The sequence below is a fragment of the Ovis aries genome, chromosome 1 (genome assembly GCF_016772045.2).
Source record: "Ovis aries strain OAR_USU_Benz2616 breed Rambouillet chromosome 1, ARS-UI_Ramb_v3.0, whole genome shotgun sequence".
Taxonomy (NCBI): Eukaryota; Metazoa; Chordata; class Mammalia; order Artiodactyla; family Bovidae; genus Ovis; species Ovis aries.
Window position 1 is genome coordinate 54,360,496 of NC_056054.1, and position 23,071 is coordinate 54,383,566.

A 23,071-nucleotide genomic window follows, 5' to 3' on the forward strand; every position below is an offset into this window, starting at 1 on the left:
CAGAAAGCTTTCTTGTGTGTTTACACTGAATCTATCCACCATCAAATTGATTGAGAGTGTGCTCACATGCATATTACCTTTTGCGGGATGAGTGCATGATAGTGAAATTCAGATAATGTCACATGGTTTTATCTGAACACTGTATTAACACCATCTTCTAGGAAAAAGGATGCTTCTTGAACCTTGTCAGCAATGGATTTCAGTAAGATTAATTCATAATGTACAATGAATTCAGAGAAAGAGCTATTTAATAGAAATCTGTAAAAACTATTTTTATTCTTCATAGCATTGATAGCAATGTAATGAAATCCACCAATGATGTAAGTAATGTCCCATGGAATCTAAATTTTAATTTGGAAGAAATATGCTAATCACCTATTTTATAAATTAGGAAGGAGATGAGTCACTGCTTGTAACAGTGGTACCTGTCAAATCACACAAAACATCTGGAAAAATAAAAAAGAATTTTGAAGATATAGAAAAAGAACGAGAAGAGAAGGAAAGGGTCAAGTATGAAGAAGATAAAAAAATAAGATGTGAAGAACAACGCCGATCTCTCAAGGAAGCAAAGTGTCTTTCATTGGTCATGGTAATTTTTTTTAAGAACAAATAAAAAGTTAAATTGAGTCAAATCATATCCTTTTATGATTAACGGGTAGGTTTTCATTATGTTTTCTTAGGATGATGAACCAGAAAGTGAGGCAAAAAAAGAATCACTTTCTTCTGGAAAACTGAAACTGACTTTTGAAGAATTGGAAAGACAAAGACAAGAAAACCGAAGGAAGCAAGCTGAGGAGGAAGCAAGAAAACGTTTAGAAGAAGAGAGGCGTGCTTTTGAAGAAGCAAGGCGGCAAATGGTAAAACAAACTGATGTATATGTAACATTTATATACGTGGATTATAATACATAATTATAAAATACATAATTATATATAATGTATATTACAGTATTATATAAATTATATTATATGTATAATATTATAAAAATGTTATCTGTAAAGCATTCAATATTAAGGGAGGTAGCTGGATTTGGAAAGGTTCATTGCTATAAATTTAAGGAGATCTTCTATGTAGAAGGGTCTGATTTTGAAACTGTATATATATTCCATATATAACATGCATCTATATTATGTTCTAGTTTTCATTTTGGGATATTTTATCTAATATTCTCCAAATTTTTATAAATTGTTGCAAATATACAAAATATTTATTCAGCAGAATAATTATTCAGCTCTTTGTTAGTTCAGCCTGCAGTGTGTTTAATAGCATGGTGCAGCACACTTTCAAGTCTAATCATAAGTATACACTTAGTGTCAATGTGTGTATACACACACACACACAGAGTGAACATATACGTGTGTATAAATGTATACAATCTAAGTGGTTAAGAACATGGACTTTGGAGCTGGACTGCCTGGATTTGTATATCTAACATTTATTACATGTGTATCCATGGACAAGTTATTTAACCTCTCTATATCTTTCCTCATTTGTAAAATGGTGAAAATAATTGGGCCTACTTCTTAAATCATTAAATGAGTTAACACAGAAAGCAATTAGCATCTAGCATATAAGAAGTGCATTATTTTTTATTTATTTTTATTTTCTAATTTTTATTTTTTTGACCATGAAGTGGAGCTTGCAGGATCTTAGTTCCTTGACCAGGATTGAACCTGTGCACCCTGCAATGGAAGTGTAGAATCCTAACCACTGGACCACCAGGGAACTCCCAATAGCACTTTAAAATCATTAACTGCTATTATAGTAACAGATTTACCAACAAAAAATAAAACTGAAATAAGAAAACACTGATTCCAAATCTCATTGCAAGAACCGAAGAATGGAACATATATAATTTTTTAAGCTTTCAGACTTTCTTGATCAACTTTAAATAATGATGTTCTAAGGACTGTACCTCCAAAATTTTAATTTTCTAGATATTTTGTTTGAAAATGTTGTTACTTTTGGGCAGTTATAGTTGGATATCTACACATTTTAGATATCACTGGTGGTCAATGTAGTGAAAAGACATAGTAATATCATTAGTTAATTAAATCATAAATTTCAATGAGTATCTAATTAATTTGTATTATCGGTTCAGTAGTTTTAATTATAAAATCATTAAATTTGAATTGTATATAAAATAGCTCCAGATATTTTACCCATTTAATTACCACAGTTCATAGTAAAAAAAAAATCCATGAAAATAACAGAATGACTTTATTGTCTAAGAGACTGTGTGTGTATACTTGAACCTCAATGAAAGTACATAAACACACTTTTAAATAACCCCTAATTTTTCCAGCTTAGATTTTTTGAATCATATTAGATTCATATTTTTGAATATTAGATTATTCTAGAATTAGAATATTAATCTAATATTAATTACAATAGTAGATGAAATATTAGATTCATATTTTTTGAGTCATGCAAGGCAGGAGATTTTGGTCCCCTATGTGAGGTGACTGAGTCTGTGCCTTTTGATTGATAATTCATTCCTGTCTTTGATGAATCTCAGTTCTTAATAATGAGTTGTTTGTTGGTTAGGTAAATGAAGAGGAGGAAAACCAAGACACAGAAAACATTTTTAAAGGGTACCGCCCTGGTAAACTCAAGCTCAGTTTTGAAGAAATAGAAAGACAAAGGAGAGAAGATGAAAAAAGGAAAGCAGAAGAAGATGCCAGAAGAAGAATAGAGGAAGAAAAGAAGGCATTTGCTGAGGCAAGGAGAAGCATGGTAAGACAGAATGTGAATACAGGTGGCCATTGGGATTCAGCTTTTTAGAGTATGTTAGGGGAAAGCATTCAACTGTGGGGAATACCCTATTATTTCTGGAAGTTGTGCCAAAAGTAGGGACAGCATATAAGTTTTTAAAAGTCTCCTATGGCATAATACCATCAGTTAACAATGTTTGCTTCAGTATCATGTTGAAAAGGTTAAATTGCTCTGCCTAGTATATATTATCTTCCTTCTCTGAGAAGGTGTGTTTTCTAGAACTAAGTATCTAAGCTAGGAGGGAGGGGGTTTCCTACCCCCACCTTCCCTTCCATTCTCTCCATTCTCTTCTCCCTAGCCGGATTTCCTCCTTCCCTTCCACACTCCTTCTTTCCTTCCCTCCTTTCTTTCCAAGTTCCATCCCATCAGGATACATTAAATGACCAAAGCCATTTAATCACAATTATTTAACTCTCCAAAATGCTTATCATCACTCTGGATATTGCTACCCAACTTAACTCTGCTATAAAATTATACTTCTTATACCATTTTAATGTTTGTAAATATACAATTATCTGACAAACTCTATTTTTAAGTACATTGACATGTGAATGCTGCACAACCTTCTTAAACATTTTCATTCGCTTCAGTCATATCATGACCTGGTTTTCTTCCTATGTCTGGGTGAGCTTCAGACACATATTCCAAGTGTTTTTTGGCCTCATTCCAATCCCAAAGAAAGGCAATGCCAAAGAATGTTCAAACTACCACACAACTGCACTCATCTCACACGCTAGCAGAGAAGGCAATGGCACCCCAATCCAGCACTCTTGCCTGGAAAATCCCATGGACGGAGGAGCCTGGTAGGCTGCAGTCCATGGGGTCGCTAAGAGTCGGACACCACTGAGTGACTTCACTTTTACTTTTCACTTTCATGCATTGGAGAAGGAAATGGCAACCCACTCGTGTTCTTGCCTGGAGAATCCCAGGGACAGGGGAACCTGGTGGGCTGCCATCTATGGGGTCGCACAGAGTCGGACACGACTGAAGCGACTTAGCAGCAGAAACAGCAGCACACGCTAGTAAAGTAATGCTCAAAAGTCTCTAAGCCAGGCTTCAGCGATACGTGAACTGTGAACTCCCAGATGTTCAAGCTGGTTTTAGAAAAGGCAGAGGAACCAGAGATCAAATTGCCAACATTCGCTGGATCATGGAAAAAGCAAGAGAGTTCCAGAAAAACATCATTATACACACAGATGCTTAAATCAGACCTGAGAACCTTAAGCAGTTCACCTCTCATTTGTGCCTCATATCCAATCACTCACTAAATCTCATTTCCTGTATATCACTATTAAAATTCCCCTATTTCCCACTGTTGTTTAGTTGCTATGTTATGTATGACTCATTGAGACTCTGGACTATAGCACACCAGCCTTCCCTACCCTTCACCATCTCCCAGAGTTTGCTTAGATTCATGTCCATTGAGTCAGTGATGCTATCTAACCATCTCATCCTCTGCCACCCTCTTCTCCTTTTGACTTCAATCTTTCCCAGCACTTCCTACTGCTACTACTATAATGCAGGTCACTGTTACCCCTTGCCTCAGGCCAACTCCTAATTAATTTGCTTTGTTGCCTATAATCTATTCTTTCCTATAAAGCCAGGAAAGAAAGAAAAAAAGAAAGAAAGTGAAGTCACTTAGTTGTGTCCAACTCATTGCAACCCCTGGACTGTAGCCTGCCAGGATCCTCCATCCATGGGATTTTCCAGGCAAGAATACTGGAGTGGGTTGCCATTTCCTTCTCCAGGAGATCTTCCTGACCCAGGAATTGAACCCAGGTCTCCCACACTGCAGGCACATTCTTTACCATCTGAGCCACCAGGGAAGCCCATAAAGCCAGGAGAATTCTCCTGATGAAACAATGGACAGAGGTTCATGACATTGCACAGGAGACAGGGATCAAGACCATCCCCAAGAAAAGGAAATGCAAAAAAGCAAAATGGCTGTCTGAGGAGGCCTTACAAATAGCTGTGAAAAGAAGAGAAGCAAAAAGCAAAGGAGAAAAGGAAAGATATACCCATCTGAATGCAGAGTTTCAAAGAATAGCGAGGAGGGATAAGAAAGCCTTCTTCAGTGATCAGTGCAAAGAAGTAGAGGAAAACAGTAGAATGGGAAAGACTAGAGATCGCTTCAAGAAAATTAGAGATACCAAGGAAACATTTCATGCAAAGATGGGCTCAATAAAGGACAGAAATGGTAGGGACCTAACAGAAGCAGAAGATATTAAGAAGAGGTGGCAAGAATACACAGAAGAACTGTACAAAAAAGATCTTCATGACCCAGATAATCATGATGATGTAATCACTCACCTAAAGCCAGACATCCTGGAATGTGAAGTTAAGTGGGCTTTAGGAAGCATCACTACAAACAAAGCTAGTGGAGGTGATGGAATTCCCGTTGAGCTATTTCAAAGCGTAAAAGATGATGCTGTGAAAGTGCTGCACTCAATATGCCTGCAAATTTCTAAAACTCAGCAGTGGCCACAAGACTGGAAAAAGTCAGTTTTCATTCCAATCCCAAAGAAAGGCAATGCCAAAGAATGCTCAAACTATTGCACAGTTGCACTCATCTTCAGTTCAGTTCAGTTCAGTTCAGTTCAGTTCAGTCGCTCAGTCGTGTCCGACTCTTTGCAACCCCATGAATTGCAGCACACCAGGCCTCCCTGTCCATCACCAACTCTGGGAGTTCACTCAGGGAGTGCACTCATCTTACACACTAGTAAAGTAATACTCAAAATTCTCCAAGCCAGGCTTCAACGGCACATGAACCGTGAACTTCCAGATGTTCAAGCTGGATTTAGAAAAGGCAGAGGAACCAGAAATCAAATTGCCAACATCTGCTGGATCATCAAAAGAGCAAGAGAATTTCAGAGAAACATCTATTCTTGTCTTATTGATTATGCCAAAGCCTTTGACTGTGTGGATCACAATAAACTGGAAAATTCTGAAAGAGATGAGCATACCAGACCACCTGACCTGCCTCTTGAGAAATCTGTATGCAGGTCAGGAAGCAATAGTTAGAACTGGACATGGAACAACAGACTGGTTCCAAATCAGGAAAGGAGTACGTCAAGGCTGTATATTGTCACCCTGCTTATTTAACTTATATGCAGAGTACGTCATGTGAAATGCTGGGCTGGATGAAGCACAAGCTGGAATCAAGATTGCCAGGAGAAATATCAATAACCCCAGATATGCAGATGACAACACCCCTATGGCAGGGAAGAAGAACTAAAGAGCCTCTTGATGAAAGTAAAGAGGAGAGTGAAAAAGTTGGCTTAAAACTCAGCATTCTAAAAACTAAGATCATGGCATCAAGTCCCATCACTTCATGGCAGATAGATGGGGAAACAGGGGAAACAGTGGCAGACTTTATTTTTGGGGGCTCCAGAATCACTGCAGATGGTGACTGCAGCCATGAAATTAAAAGAAACTTACTCCTTGGCAGGACACTTATGACCAACCTAGACAGCATATTAAAAACCAGAGATGTTACTTTGTCAGCAATGGTTTTTCCATTAGTCATGTATGGATGTGAAAGTTGGACTGTAAAGAAAGCTGAGCACCAAAGAATTGATGCTTTTGAACTGTGGTGTTGGAGAAGACTCTTCAGAGTCCCTTGGACTTCAAGGAGATCCACCCAGTCCATCCTAAAGCAAATCAGTCCTGAGTGTTCATTGGAAGGACTGATGTTGAAGCTGAAACTCCAGTACTTTGGCCACCTGATGAATAGAGCTGACTCATTTGAAAAGACCCTGTTGCTGTGAAAGATTGAAGGTGGGAGAAGATGGGACGACAGAGGATGAGATGGTTGGATGGCATCACCGACGCGATGGACATGAGCTGGTGTGAACTCTGGGAGTTGGTGATGGACAGGAGGCCTGGCGTGCTGCATGGGGTCGAAAAGAATTGGACACGACTGAGCAACTGAACTGAACTGTTCTTTAAAAGAAAATGTGAATTTGATTATGTTGCTACTTTGTGTAAAATTTTTCTACTTCCATTAAAGCAAAAATCCAAACACTACAATTTTAAAACAAATTTGTTTACAATCTTTTCTCGTTTCATTTCTTGATTCTTCGTTAATCTGCCATGTTTGTTCCAGACACACTAAATTTCTTTCCATTTCTTCACAATGCTATGCTCTGATCTCTGGAACTTCATAAATACTGTATGAAACACGTTATCCCTCTCCTTTCCCTGTGCTCTGCTCTCTCCTATTAATATATTCCATTTCCTCTGGAAGCCTTTCCTGATAGTACAAGTTCCAGAAAGGGTTCCTTTCATGTACTCTTACAGCATTTTGTGTTCCCCCAGCGTAGCAGTAGTGCTGTATCCTTGTTGCTTGTGACTGCCTTCCTCACTCAGTGAGGCTGAGACCACACTAAGTACATGGCACGATGCATTCTAGTGTAACAAACATCCTAAAATGCTTGTGGAATAGGTGATATTAAAACTTTTATGTATATTACTAGGTAATCCTTGATTCACAAATGGTTTCTACACAGAAACCCTATAAACATTGTGAAAGCACCCCTACAAAATTGTGAAAGCACTTAATTTTTAGAGAACAAGCTGGTTCAGAAGCGCTAGCTGAGAAGTAGCTGTGAAGATTAAGAAATCTAGTCCTGGCCTGGGGCAGATTTTTAGGCCAAAACTCTCTTTTATCATGATGTACTAGTGAGAAAAGTGCAAAAAGTGCAGGGAAGGAAAATGTCATTAAACCAAAACTCTAGTTTGCTAGAGACATTTCTATATTAGGAACGAGAAACTTTTTCCTTTGTTTATGTGGTTTTCTTATCTAGGACCAAGTATGGTCATTTCATTGTTGTTGTTCAGTCACCCAAGTCGTGTCCGACTGTGCGACCCCATGGACTGCAGCACGCCAGGTCTCCCTGTCCCATCTCCAGGAGTTTGCCCAAGTTCATGGTCACTGCATCAGTGATGCCATCCAGCCATCTCATCCTCTGACGCCCTCTTCTCCTTCTGCCCTCAATCTTTCCCAGCATCAGGGACTTTTCCAGTGAGTCATCTGTTTGGATCAGATGACCAAAATCCTGGAGCTTCAGCTTCAGCATCATTCCATATTATAGCTCAAGTAGCTCATATATTATTAAAAAATTTGGGGGGTAATATGTAGATTGTAAAACTATGTAAACATTGTTTCTGAGTTGAACTGGTTTTGTGGTAAAGCCTGTCATTTATAAAACTTGGAACAAATAAATAATTACCATTTGTTTTTTCTTATTCAAGTGTCTAGTTCAACCACAGGGACATAATTTAAATGAGAGGTTTATGTATGTACTTTCAGGGAATAGAATTAGGTAATTTCTTGTCATGCAAAGTGTATTGCAAGTCAATGACTTAAAAGCAGAGTTTTTATTTGCAGTTTAGAGACTGCCGGAATACAATGATACTGTAATAATAAAACTGCTATTTGGGAGCTTACCGTGGTGTCAGGCACACTGCAGTGTTTCGAAACTTTATGTGATTCTCATGACAATTCAATGAAAGTTGTCGCAGATAAGGAAACTAAGATCTAAACAGGCTATGTAACTTGTCCACGGTTGCAACTAAATTGCAACTAAATGGCAGTTAGACATGTAATTTATAAAATTACGAAAAGGTAGTTATTTATAATGTTGTTAGACTTCTAAAGTTTTGGATCTTACCTTTTCCATATAGTATTTGTATTGACTTTGGACAAGTTACTTTTTATTGCCTTAGTTTCCTCATCTATTAAATGGGGATATTAATAACACCTACTTCATATGGTTACAGAAAAATAAGTCAATACATGTAAAGTGCTTAGGCAGTTGTAAGTATTAACTATTATTTATTTTTAATTAGCCTGACAGGAAATAAATCAGTATAATAAATCACAGCATTAAGTGATTATTGCCTGATTATGAAGGGATCATAATGATAACTCATTCAGTTAAAACCATGATTTAACTGAAACGCTCTATTTTAATTACCAGAATTGAGGTTCATTTTACTTTTTAAAAAATTTTATTTGACTGTGCCAAGAGCTAGTTAGGGCATGTGAGATCTTTGCTCTTTGTTGTAGCATGTGTGATTTTAGTTATGGCATGTGGGATCTAGTTCCCTGACCATGAATCAAACCTAGGTAGGCCCCCCACATTGGGGGCACGGAGTCCCAGCCACTGGACCACCAGGGAAGTCCAGAGGTTCATTTTTAATCCAATTAAAAAGTTTTCCCAATATTAGAACATCTTTTAAACTTTTTAAATGAAAATTTTTGTTGTTGCTAGAGCATCTCAATGTCTAATTCAAATTGTGTGCTCCGTCTTTCAGTTGTGTCCGACTCTTTGTGATGCTGTGGACTGTAGCCTGCCAGGCTCCTCTGTCCATAGGAGTCTCCAGGCAAGAATACTGGAGTGAGTTGCCATCTCCTCCTCCAGGGGTCTTCCCCATCCAGGGGACTGAACCCTCATCTCTTGCATCTCCTGCACTGGCAGGTGGATTCTTTTACCACTGTGCCACTGGGAAGCCCCTAATTCAGATTACTCATAGTAAAAGTCAGAGTATTTATTTGTATTCATTGGAATGGAGACTAGATGGTCACCATTTTCTCTGTTACTACAAAATACTTTAGTCTTATGTTTTCTAATAATTATACCTTGTTTGTTTTATATTTTTAAAGAGAATTTTTGGTTTTTAGTTCAATGTGAAATCTTTCTATTCAAGAGATATTCCCTTTTTAGTATGTATAATTCTGGCAAAAGTGATAAGAGAATTATTTTAAATAGGTAGTAGATGATGACACCCCAGAGATATATAAAACAATCTCTCAAGAATCTCTTATACCGGGAAAACTGGAAATTAATTTTGAAGAATTATTAAAACAAAAAATGGAAGAAGAAAGACGACGAACAGAGGAGGAGCGGAAACATAAACTAGAGATGGAAAAACAGGAATTTGAACAACTGAGACAAGAAATGGGAGAGGTAAGATTTTAAGAAATATCCATTTATATCCCACAAATATTTATTAATCTAAGTATTTCACATACATTACCTTATAATAACTTTCTATTATTCACATAAAGGACACTCCTATGAGGCAGTTGGATAAGTTTTAGCATAGTTGAGTGTACCTTTCCAGCCTGCTATAACTGTACTCCTGCTTGCTAGTTTGAAGAATATAGAATTCCAAGTGACTGAGATATTACATCAATACTTAAGTAAATACTTCTTCCTATATACCTCACAGTTGTGTGTGATTACACCATGATTGAGAACTGTTGTTCCAGAGTGCTTAATATACCCATTTATACTTATTTTCCTTGAAACCGAATTAAACTGATCATCACAATAAGAAAAACCTACAAGAGTACCATGGATGCTAATAGGAACATCAGTTTGGCAAGTCTTTGAATCATTTTACAGGCATACTCCATTTCATTGTGCTTCACTTGATTGCACTTTACAGATACTGTGTTTTTTAACAAATTACGCCTGGCAGCCCTGCATGGAGCAAGTCAGTGGACCCATTTTTCCAACATTTGCTCACTTTGTGTCTCTGTATAACATTTTGGTACTTCTCGCAATATTTCAGACTTTTTCATTATTATTATATATGTTGTAGTGGTGTGTGATCAGTGACCTTTGTTGTTACTATTGTAATTGTTTGGGCTACCACAAACTGCACCCATATCAGATGATGAACTTAATCGGTAAATGTATTATGTTCTGACTGTGCCACTTACTGGCTTCCCCTCTCCTTGGGCCTATTTCATTACACAAAAGTACTGAAAGTAGGCCAATTAATGGCCTCTAAGTATTCAAGTGAGAGTCTCATGACTTTCACTTTATGCTTGGTTGAGAAGTGACTTGTCTCACTTTAAAAGCTAGAAATGATTAAGCTTAGTGAGGAATGCATGTTGAAAGCTGAGATAGGCTGAAATCTAGACCTCTTGTGCCAAATGGTTAACCAAGATGTGAATGCAAAGGAAAAATTATTGCAGAAAATTAAAAGTGCTACTCCAGTGAACACATGAATGACAGCAAAGTTGAACAGCCTTACTGTCATGGAGAAAGTTTTAGTGGTCTGGATAAAAGGCCAAATGAACCACAACATTCCTTTAAGCCAAAGCCTAATCCAGGGCAAAGCCCTAACTCTCTTCAATTCTATGAAGAGTGACAGATGAAGAAACTGAAGACGAAAAGTCTGAAACTAGTAGAGGTTGGTTCTTGAAGTTTAAGGAAAGAAACCATCTCCATAACATAACAAGTGCAAGGTGAATCAGCAAGTGCTGTTGTAGAGGCTGCAGCAAGTTATCCAGAAGATCAAAGATAATTAATGAAGGTGGCTACACTAAAAATTAGATTTTCAATATAGGCAAACAGGCTTATATTGGAAGAGGATGCCATCTAGGACTTCCTTAGCTAGAGAGGAGAAGTCATTGCCTGGCTTTGAAGCTTCAAAGGACAGGCTGACTCTCTTGTTAGGGGCTAAAATAGCTGGTGACTTTAAGTTGAAACCAGCACTCATTTACCATTCTGAAAATCCTAGGACCCTTAAGAATTATGCTGAATCTACTCTTCGTATGCCCTATAAATGGAACAATGAAGCCTAGATGATAGCACACCTGTTGACAACATTGTTTACTGAATATTAAGCCCGTTGTTAAGACCTACTGCTCAGAAAAAAAGATTCCTTTTAAAATATTATTGCTCATTGACAGTGCACCTGGTCATGGAGATGTGTGATGATATTGTTGTTTTCATGCCTACTGGCACAACATCCATTCTGCAGCCCATAGGCCAAGCAGTAATTTCTACTTTCAAGTCTTATTATTGAAGAAATAAATTTTGTAAGGCTTCAGCTACCATGATGATCTTTTCTTTTCTTTTTTATAGTTCTGTGTATTCTTGCCACCTCTTAATATCTTCTGCTTCTGTTATGTCCATAGCATTTCTGTCCTTTATTGTGCTCATCTTTGCATGAAATGTTCCTTGCTATCTTTAATTTTCTTGAAGCGATCTCTAGTCTTTCTCATTCTATTGTTTTCCTCTACTTCTTTGCATTGATTATTGAGGAAGGCTTTCTTACCTCTCCTTGCTATTCTTTGGAACTCTACATTCAAATAGGTGTGTCTTACCTTTTCTCCTTTGCCCTCTGTGTCTCTTCTTTTCTCAGTAAGGCCTTGTCAGACAACCAATTTGCCTTTCTGCATTTCGCTTTCTTGGGGATGGTCTTGATCCCTGCCTCCTGTACAGTGTCACAAACCTCCATCCATAGTTTTTCAGGCACTCTATCAGATCTAATCCCTTGAATCAATTTGTTACTTCCACTGTATAATCGTAAGGGATTTGATTTAGGTCATATCTGAATGGTCTAATGGTTTTCCCTACTTTCTTCAGTTTAAGTCTGAATTTGGCAATAGGGAGTTCATGTTCTGAGCCACAGTCAGATCCCAGTCTTGTTTTTGCTGACTGTATAGAGCTTCTCCATCTTTGGCTGCAAAGAACATAATCAATCTGATTTCAGTATTGACCATCTGGTGATGTCCATGTGTAGAGTCTTCTCTTGTGTTGTTGGAAGAGGGTGTTTGCAATGACCAGTGTGTTCTCTTGGCAAAACTCTGTTAGCCTTTGACCTGCTTTGTTTTGTATAAAAAATATCTTCATGACCCAGATAATCACAATGGGGTGATCACTCACCTAGAGCCAGACATCCTGGAATGTGAAGTCAAGCGGGCCTTAGGAAGCATCACTACAAACAAAGCTAGTGGAGGTGATGGAATTCCAGTTGAGCCATTTCAAATCCTAAAAGATGATGCTGTGAAAGTGCTGCTCTCAATATGCCAGCAAATCTGGAAAACTCAGCAGTCACCACAGGACTGGAAAAGGTCAATTTTCATTCCAATCCCAAAGAAAGGCAATGCGAAAGAATGTTCAAACTACCACACAATTGCACTTATCTCACATGCTAGTAAAGTAATGCTCAAAATTCTCCAAGCCAGGCTTCAACAGTATGTGAACCGTGAACTTCCAGATGTTCAAGCTGGATTTAGAAAAGGCAGAGGAACCAGAGATCAAATTGCCAACATTTGCTGGATCATCAAAAAAGCAAGAGAATTCCAGAAAAACATCTACTTCTGCTTTATTGACTATGCTAAAGCCTTTGATTACGTGGATCACAATAAACTGGAAAATTCTAAAAGAGATGGGAATACCAGACCACCTGACCTGTCTCCTGAGAAATCTGTATGCAGGTCAGGAAGCAATAGTTAGAACTGGACATGGAACAATAGACTGGTTCCAAATCAGGAAAGGAGTACGTCAAGGCTATATATTGTCACCCTGCTTATTTAACTTATATGCAGAGTACATCATGAGAAATGCTGGGCTGGATGAAGCATAGCTGGAATCAAGTTTGCTGGGAAAAATATCAATAACCTCAGATATGCAGATGACAACACCCTTATGGCAGAAAGGGAAGAACTAAAGAGCCTCTTGATGAAAGTGCAAGAGGAGAGTGAAAAAGTTGAGTTAGAACTCAACATTCAGTAAACAAAGATCATGGTATCCGGTTCCATCAATTCATGGCAAATAGATGGGGAAACAGTGTCAGACTTTATTTTTTGGGCTCCAAAATCACTTCAGATGGTGACTGCAGCCATGAAATTAAAAGGCGTTTGCTCCTTGGAAGGAAAGCTATGACCAACCTAGACAGCATATTAAAAAGCAGAGACATTACTTTACCAACTAAGGTCCATCGAGTCAAAGCTATGGTGTTTCCAGTAGCCGTGTATGGATGTGAGATGTGGAGTATAAAGAAAGCTGAGTGCCAAAGAATTGATGCTTTTGATCTGTGGTGTTGGAGAAGACTCTTGAGAGTCCCGTGGACTGCAAGGAGATGCATCAAGTCAGTCCTAAAGGAAATCAGTCCTGAATATTATTTGGAAGGACTGATGCTGAAGCTGAAACTCCAGTACTTTGGCCACCTGATGTGAAGAACTGACTCATTGGAAAAGACCCTGATGCTGGGAAAGATTGAAGGCAGGAGGAGAAGGGTGACAACAGAGGATGAGATGGTTGAATGGCATCACCAACGCGACGGACATGAGTTTGAGTAGGTTCCGGGAGTTGGTGACAGACAGGGAAGCCTGGCGTGCTGTAGCCCATGGGGTTGCAGAGTCGGACAAGACTGAGCTGAACTGAGCTCATGGTGATTGCTCCAATGAATATGGACAAAACCAATTGAAAATCTTCTGAAAAGGATTCAACATTCCAGGTGCCATTACAAATATTCATGATTCGTGGGAAGAAAGAAGTCAAAACATCAAATTCAAAAGAGTTTAGGAAAAGTTGATTTCAACTCCATGGATGACTCTGAGGGGTTCAAGATCAGTGAAGGAAGTGACTGTAGATGTGGAAACAGCAAGGGAACACGAATTAGAAGTGGTCTCTGAGGATAGGAATGAATTGCTGAAATCTCATGATGAAACTTTAATGAATGAGGAGTTGCTTCATATGGGTGAGCAAAGAAAGTGGTTTCTTTAGATGGAAGCTACTCCTGGTGAAGGTGCTGTGAAAATTGTTAAAATGACGACAAAGGGTTTAGAATACTGAATAAACTTAGTTGATAAAGTACTAGCAGTTTTTAGATTGACTCAAATTTTGAAAAACATTCTACTGTGGGCAAAATGATATCAAAGAGCATTGTAAGCTAGAGACACGATTTACAAAAGAAACAGTCAATTGTTGCAGCACACTTCATTGTTGTCTTATTTTAAGAAATTGCCACAGCCACTCCAGCCTTCAGCAATTACCACTCTGATCAGTCAGCAGCCATCAACACTGAGGCAAGAATATCCAACAGCAAAAAGATTACAACTCACTGAAGGCTCAGATTAGCATTTTTAGCAATGTTTTAGGTTATGTACTTTGTTTTTTTAAGACATAATGCTATTGCACACTTTAAATAGACTATAGTATACTGTATGCACTGGGAAACCAAAAAATTCACTTGACTCACTTTATTAAGATGTTTATTATGATGGTCTAGAATTGAATTCACAATATTCTCAAGGTATACCTGTATTATAGACTCTACAGGGGCAGCTTGTGTCCACATAGGACTCCAGACTCAGAAGGGTCATAGGACTTAGTGTTCTGAGGTTGTCTCTGAAATTTAGAGTTTATCTTTGAATCTCCGTGTTATAAATAAAAGCAGTTGGACAGTGGAGCCTGCACTAGTCTTGGAGCCTTGCCTCAACCACTCCTCATGTCGTCTCTCTGCTTGTGTCTATGGTGGGCTCTTGGCACCTCTTCTACCTCCTGATGCTGCAAAACCCTGTTTAACCTTCTTCCTACCGCTGGACACCTCTTTGCTCCATCTAGATGGCCAAGCAGTTAGAGGGGAGAGTGAGGGAGGAGGCCAGCATTCTACTGTCACCTTAGGCTTCTGGCTGGGCAACGGGCCACAGCAGCAACACAAGCAGCAGTCTAGGATGCATGCACAACCCCATTGCTTGGGGTGAGGCGAGCACCCCAACTCAAGTAGGACTGGTAGTGTAATGGCATGTTTAACTGACTCTGGGGGGACTTCTTGCCAGCTCCTGATCTAGGAACCGAGTGGGTTCCTTCACAGAGGTTGGAGCAATTGACCTGTAGGGATATTTACTTCCTTGCCCAAATCGACCAAGAGGCTACAAGTGCTGTATATAATGAAAAAAAAAAAAAAAAAAAGAAAGAAAGAAAGAAAGAAAATATAATGACTATGCTACAGGAAAATATTGCAAGGTCTAGCCTTGGAATTAAAAAAAATAGGATTTACTTTATAAAGGAAGCTGAAAATGAATTCTGTCTAGAAAAATGAGGTAAAACTAGAATTTTAGTATACTATTGAGAAGTAATCTAATTAATATATGGCAAGTTAATTGTCGGACATTCTGGTGCTACTCTGCTATGTCTGGGAGTTTTCAATCAAGTAGAAAGCCAATTTCAAGATTACTCAGATTGTAACTGATTAGTCAACCATTAATTTTGATCAGCTACCTGGGAACCACTGTGATACGATACAATGTCATAACTGTTTATTTCTATTTTAGGAGTTGCTCATTTTCACCCAGATAGACCAAAATGTGGAGGTAGTATGAGGAATAAACTTTCTTTTTTCCTTTTGTTGAATCAAAAAATTAAGCCTCATGTCAACATCATCCACTGTAACTCTCCCTGCATACCATTCACCCCTACCCAAACTCCAGTCCCACCTTTTTATTTCTCTGCCTGGAACTCTAGGTCTTCCCTAGAAGTGTACCAGGAATAACTGGAATATTCTACTCCTCCATTAGGATTTAGTGTAAGAAGTATACAAATACTTTATATTTGTGAAATATACAATATTTTGTGAAAAGCAAAGGGAAAACTTGAATAAAAAGTATTCAAGATACAATGGTATAAAGAACTGGAGCCTGATTTTCACTGAGTCCTTATCTTTCTTGGCAGAATATAGAGAATACAAGTGATATGTAGCAAAATGTAAGTGTATCTGTAGAAATGCTTAATTCAGAGTATTGAGTGATATTTGACTATCATCAAATCAAAGGCGGGAGTAATTTTTAGAGATACTGTGGCTCTGTATAGAGATGAAAAAAATCATGTCCAGTGGACTGAGGCCAGGCAAAAGGCGACACAGTATCAGAGTCAGAATTAGAACTTCTCTTAGCCCAGTGATTTTTAAAAATTCAATTTACCTCCCCCTAAAAGATTCCTCTACAATTTCTCATAAAAGTTAATCCTCATATGCATATTTTAGTTTTAGCAGGTTATAATGGAATATTAATGAGCTTTTCAGCCATAGTCTCTAGTTAAGTAGTATTTTAAATAAAGTAAGATGTTATCTGAAGTCTTAAATTTGTAGCACTACTTTTAATTAGTAAATTTAGGCATAGTGTTTAGGGGAAAAGTTACTTATAACATTTAGTTTTGGTTTCAAATAAGAAATAGTGAACTTTCTGGATAACTTAAGTACAAACTCATCTTATGGTATTTAATATATAAAAATCTTAATTTTTTTGTAGGAAGAGGAAGAAAATGAAACCTTTGAACTGAGCAGGGAATATGAAGAATTAATCAAATTGAAAAGGAGTGGTTCTATTCAAGCTAAAAATTTAAAAAGCAAGTTTGAAAAAATTGGACAATTGTCCGAAAAAGAAATTCAGAAAAAGATAGAAGAAGAACGAGCAAGAAGAAGAGCGATTGACCTTGAAATTAAAGAGAGAGAAGCAGAAAACTTTCATGAGGTATATATATATATATAGTTTTATATTTAAGTTGTAATACAATGATGATGATGAATTTAACAGAAGTAACAATGACTTCGAGATAAATGTTGGTACTTACAATTAACCATCAGAGTATATAATAATCTGGGAATTAATAAAGAGCAAAATCACAGATTTCGCTATTCTAGTATTATTCCAAAATGACTTTGGAACAGAGAGAATGAGAGCCTATAGTGAACATCAAATGGTTCACTCTAGCAAAAATAGCTCAAAAGTAAATATTTATTGGCACAAATTTTTACTTTGAATCAGTAGGAACCAGTGTATATTTGAGTTAAACTCTAGGGATTATTCATACCTACTTAAAGATGAGGCCAACAAAGCCTATGAGATCTGCTCAGTCATGCTAAATCATTCAGGATCAGAGCCTGAATAAAAAATTCAGGTGATGTGAATTTGAAGTACCTCTGGCAACCCACTCCAGTACTCTTGCTTGGAAAATTGCATGGACTGAGGAGCCTGACAGGCTACAGTCCATGGGGTCAGGGAGTCAGACAGGACTGTGACTTCACTTTCACATGTAAAATTAGGAGGTACTCACTAGATGACCATAATGTCCCTTCCAGTTTAAGGACCAGTTCCATGATATGAATATTGGTTTAAATAAGATCTGGAAAGCTTGTCAGAATTGCCATTTTGTTGTGTCTAACACATACTCTTCTAAAAATTCATTCTCACCAAATATTCAACTATAATACAAGTGTGAAAATTTGGGAGGGCATTCAGAGATTGTTGAATAAAAATGATGAAACTATGGGCAAACTCCAGAACTATAAGCAGTTCATTGAGACAGGGAGAATGCGAGCACAGCACAAGGTAATGAAGACACAAGCACCAGCAAGATGACCCATCTCAGATGCCATGGTAAACAACTTTATTGGGGTGCACCAAAGGGATTTTTAAAACATGGAATGATATTATCAAATAGGCATCTTCATTGCATGATCATGTTGAAGCTAAAGATGGTTTTGGATTCATGCATTAAAAAATTATTTTGAAAGCCTACTAAGTTCCAGGGACTGTTCTGGACACTGGGGCTACACTGGCAAATAAACCTGCATGAGTCCTGGCTCAAATGTGTTTAGAATCATCTGACAGGTGTAGGAGTGTAAAATAATGACTGGGAAGTAAAGTCACATGGTGAAGTGGAAAATAGTTTCAATTATAGGTGATAGGATGAAAGGTGGTAAAACTAGGAGTTGTTAACTGAAGGGCCTTTTTAACCTTGCAGGCACTGTGATTTAGTAACAATGTTAGTAATCAAAGTTTTAGGACAGAGTATAAAAAGCTAGCTTAAAGAATCCTGGGGTCGTGGAGGATGAACTGGGACAGGGTAATGAAGCTAGGGGCAAGGGAGAAAAACTGAGTTACAGACAGGTGGTTGCTGAGAAGGCTAACATTTCTTCAAGATTACTTGGGAAACTAGATACAGAGAATTCAGGAAGTCTGGAGAGGAGGGGTGGATGAACAAATTTTTTGGACCTGTGAAGTTTGAGCTATATTTGGACAGGTAACGTCAGTCTGAAACACAGGTATTGAGCTCAATTAAGAGGCAGGAGCTAAAGACTGTAACTTTTCTGGATACTATTTGAAAGTACAGATGTAGATACAGCCATCTTGAAAGGGTTAATAGTTGTCAGATCAATAAAATCCTGGAAAACACGAACATTCAGTGGATGGATGGGCCACAAGATTAGGTGATTCCTTAGAGATAAATCACAGAAGGTAAAGAATTTAAATCAGGATGCACTTGCCTCCCTTCATTTCTGGTTGAATGTAGTGAAACCTCAGAGCAGTCATACCTAGCCCTGTAAAATTTGTAGGTAAGAATAAAAGAAATGATGCTGGTGGTTGCTTGCTTTAATGCTGTTACTGGCTCTCTTGTATAGAAGGACATAAGATTTAGGACCTGGCTGACTCTCTAACCCATGAGGATGTCCTCAGTTGAGTTTTCTGTGAGGAACCTGACATTCTTCTCTCAATAAACTAAGGGTCACTGAAATATTGTATTAGCATAGTTTTGGCAGAGTAGAGTCAACTTCCAGGGTAGGACTTGTCCCTTCTATCTGATCGTTTCAGGTTTCCTTCTTTAGAAAATGCCTTCTTTATATTCCAGACATCTTTCAAGGCCTAAGTCATTCATGTAAACTTACCTAATCTAAGAACTCCATCCCAGCTCCTGTAGCCCTTAACTGTACCAACATTTGGTACATAAATCACTTAACTGCCTAATAGGTGTGTTTGATTTTCTAGTTAGATTCTCCAGAACCATTCTTTACATTCTTTTATCCCAAATTCACTGCTTAATTGTACTGCCTGTAATATCCACATGCTGCTGCTGCTACTAAGTCGCTTCATTTGTGTCCGACTCTGTGCGACATGCTGGGAGTACCAATACCCTACAAAGAATGCACCTAAAGAACAAAGATCATTCCATTTATAACCTAATTCTCAGTAGATCCATTTCCTGTTAAAACTTCTAATCTGGCTTTACAGGGATTCAAGGAAAGGCAACTGTACTTAATAACTGTAAGACTATTCATAAACTTTCTCCAAGTTAACTTTTACTTAAAATTTATTTTCTAAAGGCAGGTTTTAGGTAACCACTTAAGTAAAATTTATGAGTTTACACAAATCTTTATACAAAAATCTAGAAGGCAAGTTATTAAGAGGGAGGGATTTAGTCGGAATAGTAGTTGTTATACTTGCTGAAATACACTATCTTGAAGATTTGTTAAGCAAAGAATAACACTAAATATTCAGTGTGAACAGAGGTCCATTTTTCTTTCCATGTAAGTCTCAGAAAAGTCTGTTGAGATAAAACATCAGTTTTTTCGTTTGCTTCTTAAACAAGCAGACCATTGTTTAACATGTATTTTTTACCCTATCTTTTAAATCTAACAGGAAACAATCATATTAATAAAATTCATTAGCAATAGTGGTAGTCTGGTATGTTTATCAACTGAAGGCTAAATAATGGCATGAACAACAGAATTTACCCATCAAGTCTCTAATTATGTCTGATAGCCTAGCATTTTCCAGTATCAAATAAAAACTGGATTCCGGAGAACCAGGAAAACAGCCTAACTTACTTTTAACTTCTACATTCATTGGAGCTGTGGTGCAAAACTTCAAACTATAAAACATTGATGAACCAATTATTTTTCTTATACAGGCAATTATTTTATAGCTTATTTCAAAATTTTATTTGGTTGCATAGGGTATCTGGAAGTAATTTCCTCATAGTACTTTGAAATACAAATGGTGAGATTTCTAGATAAACTCACAAGAGTCTAAGTAATTTAGAGACCAAGAGTCAACTACAACCAAGATATTTTTGAAACCATGGGTTAACTGTACTCACAAGACCCCATTCTACTAAAACTGCCCTCAAAGGCGAGTGACCTTCTCATCACCAAACTGGTTTTACAGACGCACTACCTGACAGTTCAAATTCTACTCTTACATTACCCCTTTATTTTCATGGCTTCCAACTCTTACCCCTAAATAAACTGACTCAGAACTGTATTTCCTTAGTTTCCCCAAGTTTCAGTCATTGCCTCTTTCAACAGTTGTCTTCCTATTTTATTCTACCTGTAAACATTCTTCTGTCATTGCTTACTGGATGGAATTCATCTCAGTTATTTTAAAAAGAGGGTGAGGAAGAAATCATCAAGTGGAAAGTAACGAAACTGCATTTCTGTACTATGTAGTAGGGTAAAGAGTTATGTGGAGACTCTTATGAAAGTATTTTAATAATTGTTAATAGTGTATGATTTCCTCATCCTTTTCTTTACTCAGTACTATTAACAAGCACTGAGATTTCGTCGGGCAAATAAAATACACTAGGACTCCAGAGACAATGTGCAATATTTACACTGGGAGAACAATTTCAACTGTTACAGAGTATTTCACAAGTGAACTTTCATCTTTCCTAAACTGGGGGGCAGTCTGCAGTGTAGCAAATGGCATAACCCAAACATGTTAATTTTCTTGTGCCTAGGCATCTTCGAAACTATTAACATTTTAGTTCTTGTTGGTTTTTAGAAAGTAAACAATTCTTACTCTTGGCCCCTTTTTGTAAAGGAGGAAGATGTTGATATTAAGCCTGCAAAAAAAAGTGAGGCTCCATTTACTCATAAAGTGAATATGAAAGCTAGATTTGAACGTATGGCTAAAGCAAGAGAAGAAGAAGAACAAAGAAGAATTGAAGAGCAAAAGTTCCTACGCATGCAGTTTGAACAAAAGGAAATTGATGCAGCACTACAAAAGGTACCAGGCTTTCATATCCTTTCTTTTCCAAAGATGATTTCTGAAAAACAATGAAATTTAAGGGGGATTAAAAACACATTTTAATAGCTTTCAAATCAGTGAAATGTTAATGTAAAACACTTTATAGTAAGCATACTTACATGTTCTTTACTTGGGGGGGGGGGATATATCTACCTCCAAATGCTATTACTAAATCACTGTCCTGAAAACATGACTACAGTATAAATGCCAACCTGAATGTATTTATTTTAATACAGAAACGAGAAGAGGAGGAGGAAGAAGAGGGCAGCACCATGAATGGGTCTACCATTGAAGATGAAGAGCAAACCAGATCAGGAGCTCCATGGTTTAAGAAGCCTCTAAGAAACACATCGGTTGTAGACAGTGAGCCAGTTAGATTTACTGTTAAAGTAACAGGAGAACCCAAACCAGAAATTACATGGTGGTTTGAAGGAGAAATATTGCAGGATGGAGAAGACTATCAATATATTGAAAGAGGAGAAACTTATTGCCTTTATTTACCAGAAACTTTCCCAGAAGATGAAGGAGAGTATATGTGTAAAGCAGTGAACAGCAAAGGATCTGCAGCTAGTACCTGTATTCTTACCATTGAAAGTAAGAATTAATCACTCTTTGAATCTAGAACTTTCATTCTATTTAAAAATACTTTTCTTAAAAAAAAAAAAATCATTTTTCTTCTTCTCTTTTTTAGCTGACGACTACTAGGTCCCCTTCCCTCTCCCTGGAACACACCCTCTCTCTCCGACTTTCTTACTACATCCATCTTTTCTGTGGCGGGGCCAAAAAAGGAAACTGGAAGTGCCACTGTGTTGACTTCTTATTCCTTTCCCTAACAGTCTTCAAAAAACAAGCTCATCTAAAAAATACCTTTTTCCTTTCCAAAAGAGCACCAGATTCATCACCCCATTATGCAGTGTAAGTTAATGTGTAATTTAATGGGGCAAAGGGGGGAATTTACTCAATTATTCTATCTGAACCTATTACAAACGCTGTGTATTTTTCATGTTTACAGCATTAAGTTTTAAAGAAATTGTAAACAGGACACATTTTGCATGAAAAGATTATCATTTATGAACTAGTCACACCTAAAATTAGTCTGAAATAGATGAGTTAGTGAATTTGGAACCTATCAATTTAAGTGGGCTTTTCCCCTCAGTAGTGTATCATTTTGGCTGTTGTAATTTCAAAGTCTTTCTGGAGCAGAGAGATGAGGGGGAAGGGTTGTCATTTCTCCCTCTATGCAGAGAGAACACAAAACAAGAATTAGAAGACTTTTAAGAAACAACTGTCAGAGCAAATCTGATGGATACCACTGCCCAATACGGAATGTTGGGAATATCAAACATGTATTTTTCAAATCTGTGTAATATATATTCAGCTTATAAAAAGCAAATTTATGTTGTGATTTTCCTGAGCAAATTATATTTTAATGAGAAAACTTTGTATTAATAGTTCATGCAGAAGAAAACATAATCAAAGATTTTCAGATCTAAGAGAATTAATTAGATGTAGGGGAAAATGGCACAATCATCAATTTTGAGTTTTTAAAGTGAGTTTGTAAATAATTAGCTATCATGTTCTATTATCAAGTTGTTTTATATTTTAGTTTTCTGGAAAACAATTTTATTTTACAATGTAAACCCATAATAAAGTCACTTCTGTATTTAAGAAAAGAGACAAACA

At 37.4% G+C, this 23,071-nt stretch overlaps 1 protein-coding gene across 7 annotated transcripts in view; it reads left to right on the top strand.

Moving 5' to 3' along the window:
• NEXN (nexilin F-actin binding protein) overlaps positions 1 to 23,061 on the top strand; it is a 52,854-nt gene extending 29,793 nt beyond the window's left edge. For 4 of the 7 annotated variants that reach the window (XM_012174258.4, XM_012174273.4, XM_012174281.4 and 1 more), the window contains 8 exons: positions 392 to 589; positions 681 to 857; positions 2,548 to 2,736; positions 9,549 to 9,746; positions 16,832 to 17,053; positions 21,182 to 21,367; positions 21,625 to 21,982; positions 22,080 to 23,061. In XM_012174258.4, coding sequence (XP_012029648.1) covers positions 392 to 589; positions 681 to 857; positions 2,548 to 2,736; positions 9,549 to 9,746; positions 16,832 to 17,053; positions 21,182 to 21,367; positions 21,625 to 21,982; positions 22,080 to 22,093 — 1,542 coding nt within the window. In that variant the 3' untranslated portion in view covers positions 22,094 to 23,061. Of the gene's footprint in view, positions 1 to 391; positions 590 to 680; positions 858 to 2,547; positions 2,737 to 9,548; positions 9,747 to 16,831; positions 17,054 to 21,181; positions 21,368 to 21,624 lie in introns of all 7 variants that reach the window. The other 3 variants (XM_027971420.2, XM_027971421.2, XM_060411149.1) reach the window with 2 other exon arrangements.
• Positions 23,062 to 23,071: the final 10 nt, after the last annotated feature.